This window comes from Dermacentor andersoni, chromosome 11, assembly GCF_023375885.2.
Source record: "Dermacentor andersoni chromosome 11, qqDerAnde1_hic_scaffold, whole genome shotgun sequence".
In the NCBI taxonomy this organism is placed as follows: Eukaryota; Metazoa; Arthropoda; class Arachnida; order Ixodida; family Ixodidae; genus Dermacentor; species Dermacentor andersoni.
In genome coordinates, this window is record NC_092824.1 from 3,467,963 (window position 1) to 3,479,297 (window position 11,335).

At 45.3% G+C, this 11,335-nt stretch overlaps 1 protein-coding gene across 2 annotated transcripts in view; it reads left to right on the plus strand.

Moving 5' to 3' along the window:
• Positions 1 to 6,365, plus strand: part of Aldh-III (Aldehyde dehydrogenase type III) — a 232,690-nt gene extending 226,325 nt beyond the window's left edge. For both annotated transcript variants that reach the window (XM_055064319.1, XM_055064320.1), the window contains one exon: positions 5,150 to 6,365. Coding sequence is in view for 1 of the 2 variants with exons in the window: in XM_055064320.1 (XP_054920295.1) it covers positions 5,150 to 5,170 (21 nt within the window). In the remaining variant the exon portion in view is untranslated. The remainder of the gene's footprint in view (positions 1 to 5,149) is intronic.
• Positions 6,366 to 11,335: the final 4,970 nt, after the last annotated feature.

Here is an 11,335-nt window from a genome sequence, read left to right on the forward strand (position 1 = left end):
GTATCGACATCACATTGTGTGCCAGTTGGTTCGATGCCCTCTCCATTCTCATCCATATCCTCATCTGCCTTGAGGGACCTCCCGCGCACTGCCTGCTTTACCGGCTTTCTTGCCATGTATTGCACGGCTCTTTGCAGATACTATAATACTATAATAATGCTACTACTGATGTAAATACTACAATACTATACCACTATATCAATGCAGTGTATAATAGCTGTGTCTTACCAGTACTCACCTGCGGGGCAGAAACCTGGAGGCTTACGAAAAGGCTTCTACTGAAATTGAGGAAGCCGCAACGAGCTATGGAAAGAAGAATGATGGGTGTAACATTAAGGGATAAGAAAAGAGCAGATTGGGTGAGGGAACAAACGCGAGTTAATGACGTCTTAGTTGAAATCAAGAAAATGAAATGGGCATGGGCAGGACATGTAATGTGGAGGGAAGATAACCGATGGTCATTAAGGGTTACGGACTGGATTCCAAGGGAAGGGAAGCGTAGCAGGGGGCGGCAGAAAGTTAGGTGGGCGGATGAGATTAAGAAGTTTGCAGGGACGACATGGCCACAATTAGTACATGACCGGGGTTGTTGAAGTATGGGAGAGGCCTTTGCCCTGCAGTGGGCGTAACCAGGCTGATGATGATGATGATGATCTGGATGATATCCAGAGCAGAGCACTGCAGAGCACGTGCCTTTTAGCAAGAACCGATACGCACAGGATCCAAATCCTCAAAATGTCGCAAAGCAACTCTCAGCACTGTTTCAAAAGCAATCAGTGCCACGGAGACCGAAGGTATGACGCTCTCGCACATGCTCAACCACGCGGCCATGCTCTCACTTTCCTATCAAAAACACGCACACTAAAACCACCTAATAGCTATTATTCTTGCCACCTCCAAGCTACCATTTAAAGACTACAAACACTAAATGTCCCAACCGGCTGTTGTGTTGAAGCACATGGCGTGACAGGACGCTCTAACAATCCTGCAAAACCAAATGTGCACGAAACACACCCGCACACCCGAAATATGAGACAAAAAAAAAGAAAGCAATAGAAAAACCACTGAATTACTATTTAAAGGCAAAAACTAAACAGAAGCAAGCTCAAAGCATGCCCAAAAACTTATGATTTCGTCGCTGCCACGGAACCCCGAAAAGCACGACCATTTGCCGCAAAATCCAAGCCACCGGTCTCCTATTGTAACGGACCACCACGCCCTCTGTTGGCTTTCGTCGTTAAAAGATCCCACAAGGAGGCTTGGACGATGGGCTTTGCAGCTACAAGAGTATTCCTGTTCGGTGGTGTATAGGTCTGGACGACTACACAAGGATGCCGACATGGGCGCTTCCGTGAGTGTTCTTTCCATTTACAAGCTTTTGGACATGGCCAACGAGCAACGTCATGACACTACTTTAAGGACCCTCATTGACCGAATGGAATCCGCTCCTATTGATCCATTGTTACGGTGGTTCATTCTCAACGACGGGATATTGTACCGACGCAGTTTTCATCCTGACGGTCCTCCCCTTCTCCTTGTCATTCCTCAACACCTCTGCTCAATTGTGCTTCAGGAGCTTCATGACGCCCCAACTGTTGGACACCTTGGCTTTGGTTGCACTTACGACCGCGTGCGCCGTCGCTTCTACTGGCCCGGCCTCGCACGCTCCGTACGGTGCTATGTAGCTGCTTGCAAGCCCTGTCAACATCGCAAAAAGCCAGCAACGTTTTCTGCCGGGTACTTACAGCCGATCGACATTCCACCTGAGCCGTTCTTTCGCGTGGGTTTGGGCCTCCTTGGCTTTTTCCCCCGAGTCCAGCTCTGGCAACAGGTGGATTGCTGTGGCTACTGATTAAACGATGCACTATGCCATTACTCGGGCACTTCCCATGAGCTGCGCAACCGACACGCAGATTTCTTACTCTGGGATATCATTTTAGTACATGGCGCCCCGCGACAGCTCCTTACCGACCGCGGCCACACTTTCCTCTCCCAAGTCATCGCCGATATCCTATGATCATGTTCTACCAAGCACAAACTGACCACCTCTTTCATCCCCAGACCAACGGCCTTACTGAGCGACTTAATCGGACTATTACTGACATGCTATCAAAATACGTTTCACCCGACCACAAGGACTGTGATGTGGCGCTGCCCTACGTCACGTTCGCCTATAATTCACCACGCCACGATACTGCTGGGTATTCCCCCTTTTACTTACTCTCGTCGTGACCCAGTATTACCATTGGACGCTTCCCTCCCCTTGATACAGGATCTGAGGACCGAGTATGCCCGCAACACCATCGCCCACGCTGACCATGCGCGCCAGCTTGCCGTACTCGTCTGTCGGCATCGCAGGAATCTCAACGACACGCTTACAATCGCCGCCATCGTGACACATATTTTTCAGCAGGCTCTCTCGTGCTAGTTGGTCCCCTTGCCACCAAGTGGGGCTCTCCGAGAAACTCCTCCTGTGCTACAACGGCCCTTACCGTGTTCTACGCCTAGTGACCAATGTCACTTACGAGATCATCCCCGAGACCTCCGTCATGCCATCCGGTTCTACGTCACCTGACGTCGTAGACGTCTCTCAGCTTAAGCTGCACTATGCCCTTACCGACGGCCCCATTTGAAGCACCGGGATGGTGCTTTTTCTGCCGGGAGTCGTGTTACAGTGGAAAAGAGGACAAAGTCATCGACGGTAAAAACGACAAAGTGGCAACAGCATCTCGGGGGGTTCTGTGCTGCTGTATATATATACGCATCGTGTAAATACATCGTGTAAATAGTTTATACCCATGACAGTATTAATTGATGCAGTTTACTAATCTGGCTGCAGTAAGCAAAAATTTGCGTTCTGAATTTGGATAAGAATTATGTACTTCCGGAAGAAGTCGACTATTGTCCGCTCACACGTGACCGCACCTGCTTGCATAAGAATGAAACTTATGCCATGCTGCTTATTGGGTGTCTTAGCTGTCAGCTATCACTAATTTCAATTAGCCTTGAACCACGCAAAACTTAAGATCAGACAATGTGTAAGCTTTCTAGTGTGCATTCACTTCTGCCCACTCCTGTCAAGGCACCTTGGTACACATTGCTTTTGATAGTGCTTCAAGATGCGCAGTTTGGATGTGGCTACTTACCATTGGCCAAACTGGTGCAGGACAAAGTTAGTCCGCACCACATAGCAGGGCCACACTGTAGCACACATCAGTGTGAGTGCACACTCCAGCCCCGTTGTGCACATTGCAAACATTCTGCTATGCTGGTTGCATGCACTACAGTTGCATGCAGCTGCGTCTGCTGCACAATGTAATTACCACTGTTGCTCACCGACGACAGCCGCTTGCTTTGATTAGTCGCCTAGTGTCATGTGTCACCGATCTCGGGGGCGTGCGGATGTTAGAAGAGATGAAGTTGAGAGACACAGAGCAGCACCGCAAACAGATTTTAATTACACTCTACCCCAAACTCAGAATAAAACTCACTATGAAGAAATACACTTATGCAACCTACGTAATAATCACTAAACATGCCCTTATTACCGGCTACGTTAGTCCTTGGCATTTGCTGCGCGAAAGTCAGGCTACCCTAGCCTATGGCTGCGACTTTTGTCGTCGCACTTATCTTCAGAGTCCGAAGCGTATCAGATCTTTATCATAGTCGGTGTTTTCACCGACTCCATAAACGTTGCTGCCTTGCTGTTGGCCAGTCAACTCGTCCGTCTCTGATGACAGTGTCTTGAACTCTGTCGGTGACGTGGCACCCTGGCTTCACCGGTCAGGCGTGACTCCAGGTTCCGCCACTACTTTTTCGAGTACCGACAAGATGCCTCGGGGACTATCGTACGTGCTGGTCTGCCTCTGAAGGGGGATCCTTCCTGGAGTGTGCTGCACTGCCGTGAGAGGCTGCATCAGGTCCGAGGAGCCTTGCTCGAATGTCGCCGAGGTCGACGGCCACACCCTGGACCACCAGCATCCTGGAATTGATCAGACATCCATGGCTCCTGTTGCCAGCGTGATGTTGATGCTAAAGCTTTCTTGGCACAGAGCCATGTCAATAATCCCAGCTCGGCACCCGCTTCTCCCTCAATCACAACTCGTGTCACGCGCCTCGAGGGCTTGTGCTGTTCGGACCGATACATGCACATCGTCTTCTTCCTTTCTGCACCGCACGCCTCTTACATATGACACTGGGTTGCGTGGAGCCACGTGCTTGGAGAGCCGGCTCAAGCGGCAACATCTGACTGGCACAAGTAGTCTGCTTCCCGAGTTGCACTTCTTCGAGGTGTGTCGCATCATGGTTGAAGCTAATGATGTTGGGAATCCTTTCAATGCGAGTCCCGAGTGCGCATTCATCACTTAGCCTAAGTGTCCACTGCCAATGTGCACTCATGAGGTAACATAAATATGACTGGATTCAGTTTGACCCTCAGATATTGCCTGATTGCCGTAGAGATAAGTGCAAAAGTAAATGTGCTACTCATGCCATTCATAGTTAGCAAACAGCTGTGTGTAGCTTGTACTGTAGCACAGCAAAAGGGTGATACTTTGTGAACTCAATGGTAAGTTGAGGGATAGCCTCCGAGTTTGACGCATCGTAGGTGCCAAAATCGGAAGTAGTGGCATCTATGTGAGCATCCAAAATCAAATTCTAACTGTGTGCCACGGTGATGATCAGTAGGCAGAACATTTTGGCCACTTCCCCACTCTGCTGTAGCCTTCCCAATGGAAGGCATTGAAAAAGGAGCAAGAGCACCATAAAGGAGATCACAAGCAATCTTTGCCAATAACTCCACTTCTGCTGAATACGTTGAACAACCTTTTGCTGCAAAGGATTTTTGAAATAGTGTGTACATATTTCGGCTTCAAGTGCATTTCTTGGCTCAGATAAAAAGTGTTCAAGGACCCATTTAAGCATGTAATTTGTCACAAATTCAATCTTCCTGCTTCTTGATCTTGTCAGAATGAGGGCACCTAGTTGCTCTATTTTCAACACTGTATTTCTACTCATTGTTTCTACTCATGGTGTTTATTTGCTTGTGTCACCTTGGTGCTCTTTGGCCACATCTGGCCCTTGTGCCAATAAATCCCACTAATCATCCTCATAATACATCTGTATAAGGCGTTTGTTTTCTTCATTTCAGATGCTGGGCACAGAGATTTAAAAGCAATCCAGTGGGAACCAAGGATTAATGCCACATTCCTGCAGCATCGCCACGTGGAGAGATGATTTTTGTTCCACTCAGGCCCCGTTTCCTTTTTCTTCTTTGTAAACTAAATAGCTTCAGTTGCTCTTCTGCGTAAGAGGGAAGAAAGCACCTGGCAGAAAAAAGTTAAGCACTTTAGGCAGGCATGCAGAGCAACACCAGACACACTACTGCTGTCACTGTAGCCATGCCTCTATTACTCCCATTTGAGTCACAGAATCAAGTCTCCAGCATTTTTTACAAAGCCACCTACCGAGCGACATGAAACGGCTAGCCAGATGGCCAAGCATTGCGCCTACCATGTGAAGCACTGCACCAACATGGTTTCAGGCAATAGTTCTCATGGTCTAAAGGGAAGGCAAACCTTGAGTTGGCCTGGTACCCACAATGTTTGTATTATGCTAAGAAATGACAATGTTCCAGTACTTGCCGAGTCTCCTGCATGTGCTCCTGTGGACGGGGCTGTGCCAGTGAGCTAGTGTACTGCTGGGCCACCTGTTTCAAGGCAACAGTCCACGCACTCCCACTAATTAAGCTGACTGACCAGGAGTTGTGACACAGCACGAGTTATTTAGAAAACTGCACTTTTAAGTTGAGAAGCAACATAAAAAAAATTATCCTTATTATTGAGGCTCAACGCACTTTACCAGTTATAAGTAGGATGTGTGACGTCGCAGCAGCTGGTGGCATTAATGTTGTTCTATGTTTGCATCATCTTGTGAAAGTGCTGTTATCATTAAAAGTGCAATTCGCCTTAAAGAATCCTTGGAAAAGCAGCAGCTTTGCTGCAGCAATAAAATGTGCTCCCAGCCAATGCTGCCATGCCTTTATAGTCTCATATGCTCTGCACCTGTGCAGACTGCTTACTCTGGAAAGAATGCATTGAGTGCAGACAAAATGGTGCAAGACAGCAGTGGCCTTCTGCTGTGAGCTGGTCACTGGGTCCAATAGGTCGTTGAGTGCAGATGAAACGATGCAAGACAGAAATGACCCTCTGCTGTGAGCTGGTCACAGGGTCCAATAGGTATCACACACAAACGTCTATACAGCATAGAGACATGAAACAAGCTAAGAAACTACTTTGCTATGCGTTTGAAACTCATTATTGTATGCATCTGCTTCCTTGATAAAATAAAGCTCCAACAACTCTTGAGCCACTGCTTTTGCCTAATGTGATGTCACTATGTGCAGTCTCAATTTGTTCTTTATTGACCTCATGTTCTGCTGCTCTTTCATTTATGCAGTAGTACCTAGTATAATCAACATTATATTGGCAGCATTATGCCCAGGTCAGCGCAATGCCATTCCAATTCAGAATTAATGGCTTCATGTGTTTCAGATGAAAGCCCTTTTTCTTTTGTGCCCGAGAGATGAAAAAGTTGAGCAAGTTTGCAGCAAAGGACAAAAATTACAGGTTCTCCCTATTGTGGTGCAAAGGTGATGACCTCTCAAAGTGGAGCTCAAGCAACAATACGAGAATATGCTTGAAGCACTTAGTTAACAGAGAGAAGACTACGATCAAAACTCATCTGAGCTACTTGCCTACAATGCTTCTACCTGTGTACAAGAAGCAGTCGATAGCACCTAGTTTTTTGGTGGCACTTTGTCATCAATCGAGGGGAAAGACGACGTGTCAGATGTAAACTGACAGCACCTGCACAGTGTTTACAGCCAGTTAGGGCATCGTAGCAACATGTGCCTAAGTAAGAGGCGGTTAGAGGATTGGTGGAAGTAGGGAAACGACAAAAAACAGACACCTGCAAAAGCAAAGTTCGCAGTAGGGGATCAAAAAAGTTGGTTGTGGGAGTTCATAGCGTTTTCTTTTTCTTTTTTTTCTTGTTTAACCTAGGTAGGACATTAGGCAGTGTAATAAAAGCATGGTGGTGCAGCCCACTGCCCCGTTTCAAAGGGGACGCTCATAACCATCCATCCATCCATTCTCTCCAATTCAGGATTTTTCAAAGTGCTGTCGAGAGTTGTGATTTAGGCATGATGAGTGCTGGCACACATAAACCATAAGCGAACTGTCAACGTGAGGGAAACCTTGAAAAGTGTCTGTCTTCAGCCTGGACATGAGGTGTAAGTTGACGTAATACACTGCACGATAACATCTTGGGCGAATTGGTGTTAACTGTATGAAACATGATTTCATTGTGCAGAAATTAGAAAAGGAAGAACCAGTGGAAAGAATGAGGAGACAGAGACAGACTAGCACCTGTCTTTCTGTGTGCTCTTTCCTTTCACTGGTTTTTCCCTTTCTGAATTTTTGTGCTACAAAATCATGTCTGACATAATATAGGCTACACATGACAGCCAATGCACTGAAGTACTCTAGTTCACTATACCTGCAGCCGTGCTCACAGAAACTTGCAAGAAAATGTGCTCTGCCGCCATCCCTTGATGGCGATGCTGCATCTGGCGGATCTGAAGGTAGGCTGTTGCAAACACCTTGAATGTGGTTTTGGTTTCGTACCCGATTGCAATATGCAGGCACTTTTCAGACCCATTCTTTTTTTTATTTTATTTTTTATTTATTCAATACTGCCGGCCGCCTTTTGGTAGCCAGGGCAGGAGTGGATACATGACATTTTACATATTAATGGTCCATCAAGAAAAGAAAACAGTAACAGTTACAATAGAGAACCACCTAGGCACACAGCAAGGTTACTGCGAAGCAAATCAGGAACAACAAAACAAGACACAAACGCGTTACATTCAAATCTGAAAAAGAAAGCATAAAAAAAAACGAGCACACAAAGCTTATTGGCTAGAACTGACTGCTGAAAAAAATTCATCGGGTGATGATAAGGTGGCCACATCGTAGAGTAACTTGTTCCAGTCTGCTGTCGTTCTTGGAAAGAAGGACAGCTTGTATTTGTTGGTTCTGCACTGAGGCATTTTGATTGTTTTGTCGTGTTTGTGCCGAGTCTGTCGGGTTCTGTTGTACTGCATGTAAGTGTAGAATTCTATTTTGGTATGATTATTAATGATTGCAAATAACATCTTCAGACAGTGCATTTTTCGACGAGATTCCAAGGTGGGAAGACCGGAGCGACTAAGAAGATCAGATATCGATACCTGTCTTTCGTAGGCGTGGTGTATAAATCGCAGTGCCTTTCTCTGAACCCGCTCAATACTTTTTACATTCGTTTTAGCGTGCGGATCCCAGATCACGTCAGCATATTCCAGTAGGGAACGCACGAGCGAAGTATAAGCTACAAGTTTTGTTTTAGTGGTTGTTTTAACCAGTGTCTTATTAGCCATAGTCTTCTGGATGCCACTGAAACGATGTTTTTAATGGGGGGGGCTCCAACTGAGGTTCGAGCTGATCGTTACGCTAAGATACTTAAATTGTTCTACTGGTTCTAGAGAAGCGCCATTAATTTTGTAAGAATACTTCACTGGATCTTTCTTTCTGGTTAAGGTCATTTGTTTGCATTTCGTGACATTTAATGTCATCGACCAGTTCTTGCACCAATTACTAACAGCACACAAGTAGTTATTTAGAATGAGCTGGTCACCTTCGGTAAGAATTGTGTGATAAATTACGCAGTCATCTGCAAAAAAAAACGGGCCCGCACAGTAGAGACAAGCTTTAGGTCATTTAAGTATATAAGAAAAAGAAGCAGCCCAAGGACCGAGTCCTGTGGCACTCCTGAAAATACTGGAGCGATCGGTGAGCTTCAACTGGATATCTGAATGTACTGTTGCCAGTGAGATAAGCATGAATCATGCCACTGTAAAATTTGTTGATTCTGTAAGATGTGTCTAAGTTTGAGCAAAAGTTTACTGTGCAGTACACGGTCAAAGGCTTTTTCAAAGTCCAGAAAAATGGCACCTATTTGTCCTGCTTTGTCAAGGGTTTTACAGAAATCATTGGTAGTGTGAATTAACTGTGTCACAGTAGATAACCCGCGACGAAATCCATGTTGAGCTTCAGAAAAAAAATTATTGTCTTCCAAGAATGAGGCGATGTGTTTGAAAACAAAGTGTTCCATCACTTTACCTGCGGTGCACAACAAGCTAATTGGCCTGTAATTAGCGACATGGAACTTGGTACCAGATTTGTGCACAGGAATAACCTTAGCGAGTTTCCAATCACTGGGGACGTCACCCTCTCATAGACTAGTACGGAAAATAATAAAGAGGAATTTTGAAAACCATTCCGCGTATCTGGAAAGAAACGTGTTCTGAATATCATCTGGTCCAGATGATTTCTTTGTATTCAGGTGTAGAAGGGCGGAAAAAATGCCTTCTTCGCTTATGCTAAGATCAGGCACCTGGAAGCTGATTTATCTGAAATCGGTAGATGGATCACCACCACGCAGGAACACAGAAGAAAAATATTCGTTGAATGTTGCCGCTATTTGTTGTCTGTCACTAACGTTCACGTCATTTATTGTCAATTTATGTGTGGGGTTCTTTTTTTGAGTTTGATGAGTCCAGAATTATCGCGGGTCATTAATGAGGAAGTTGTGCAGTTTCGCATTAATGAATTGGAATTTTGATTGCCTTATTTTATTTCTTAGCTCTCTACGAAGTGACTCAACAGTACTGCGTGCAACCCTCGAAATGTTACGGGAAAGTCTGCTTACGCGGCGTTTTAGGTGAATTATTTCTCGTGTAATCTACGGACTGCGGCTATGAATTTTCTTTTTCCTTAGCGGGACGTACCGATGAATACACTTATGTACTGCACTTTTAAAATCCGACAATTCATTCGGACTTGTGTGGCCTTCACTGTACCTCGCAAAAAAATTGTCGTATTCTTGTTCAAGAAGATCTAAAATACTCTCCTCTTCAGCGTTATTGAAATCGTAAAATTGTTTTGTTGCTTGGCGTGTGATTGGTTGTGCGATATTGGTTATGAAAAGCACTAAATCGTGGTTGGATATACCAGGCATAATATCAGCCGTGAAACCCAGCCTTTCAATAGCATCAGACACAAATACAAGGTCTAGAAGTGAGCCCGTGGTAGCAGTAACCCGCGATGGTTCAACCACAACCTGCTTCAAATTAAAAGAAAAACCAATATCGAGTAGCAAATCAGAATGCCGGCATGAAGATGAGACGCTCAAGGATTCCAATTTGATTTTTGGTAAGGTAAAATCACCACACAAAATTGCATGTGCATATCGTTTTTCGTGCTCATTCAAAAAGTCGTACAGCGTCTCAAGCATACCTAGATCTGAAATTGGTGGCCTGTAAACGGCGCCAATAAAGATGCTGTGTTTGCAAGTATGAAGTCGGATCCAGACCATTTCTATGTTAGTATAATGTGGTACAAGCGTATAATGTGTTCCTTTCTTTGTCACAATGGCTACCCCACCCCCTCTAGAACTGCGGTCATGGCGGATAATTTCGTGCGAATGAGGTATCACATCCATATCGGATATGTAATCATGGAGCCACATTTCGGTGATCACTGCAACATCGGGCTCATACGTTAAAAGAAGACCTTCGAAGTCTTCAGTTTTATTCAGGATGCTGCAGGCATTAATGTTCAGAACAGAGAACTCGCTTTGAACTGTGTCTCTATGGCCTGAATTGCGGCTCTTAAGCGAACTCTTCTTCTTTTTTGAAGTTACAGTTAGGCCGTCATTGTGAAGCTAGCAGGACTGTTTTATCTTGAGTGTCATCCCATTATTTTGTCGAATGACAGCATGACCTTGGCACCTTTCATCCTGTGTTCAGCAGCCCAGAGCTTCTTTCGGATTTATTGTACCCGCGGGGAGAAATATTCCAATACGCTATAGGCTGGGCCTCTCAGTTTGTTACAATTCTTCAAAATGTTGGCCTTATCTCTGCCATCCATAAGTTTGAATATGACGGGTCGGCACCTGCCCTCGGCTGGGCGGTCTATTCTATGAATACGCTTGATAGCCACGTTTGGAACATTTAGAGTGTCAGCCAGAATGCTTTTAGACACGACCTGTTCGAGGGATTGCCGATTTTCTTCGGACGATTCTTTTATGCCATATACAATCAAGTTCTCTCTTCTACTCCTATTCTTCAAGTCGCCTACTTTCAAAGCCACTTTTTTTTACTTCTGACTGAAGCTCATCAACTTTGCTCGTGTAATTAGTTACCGTAGCAGAAATATCGTCAAGCTTCTTGTCAATT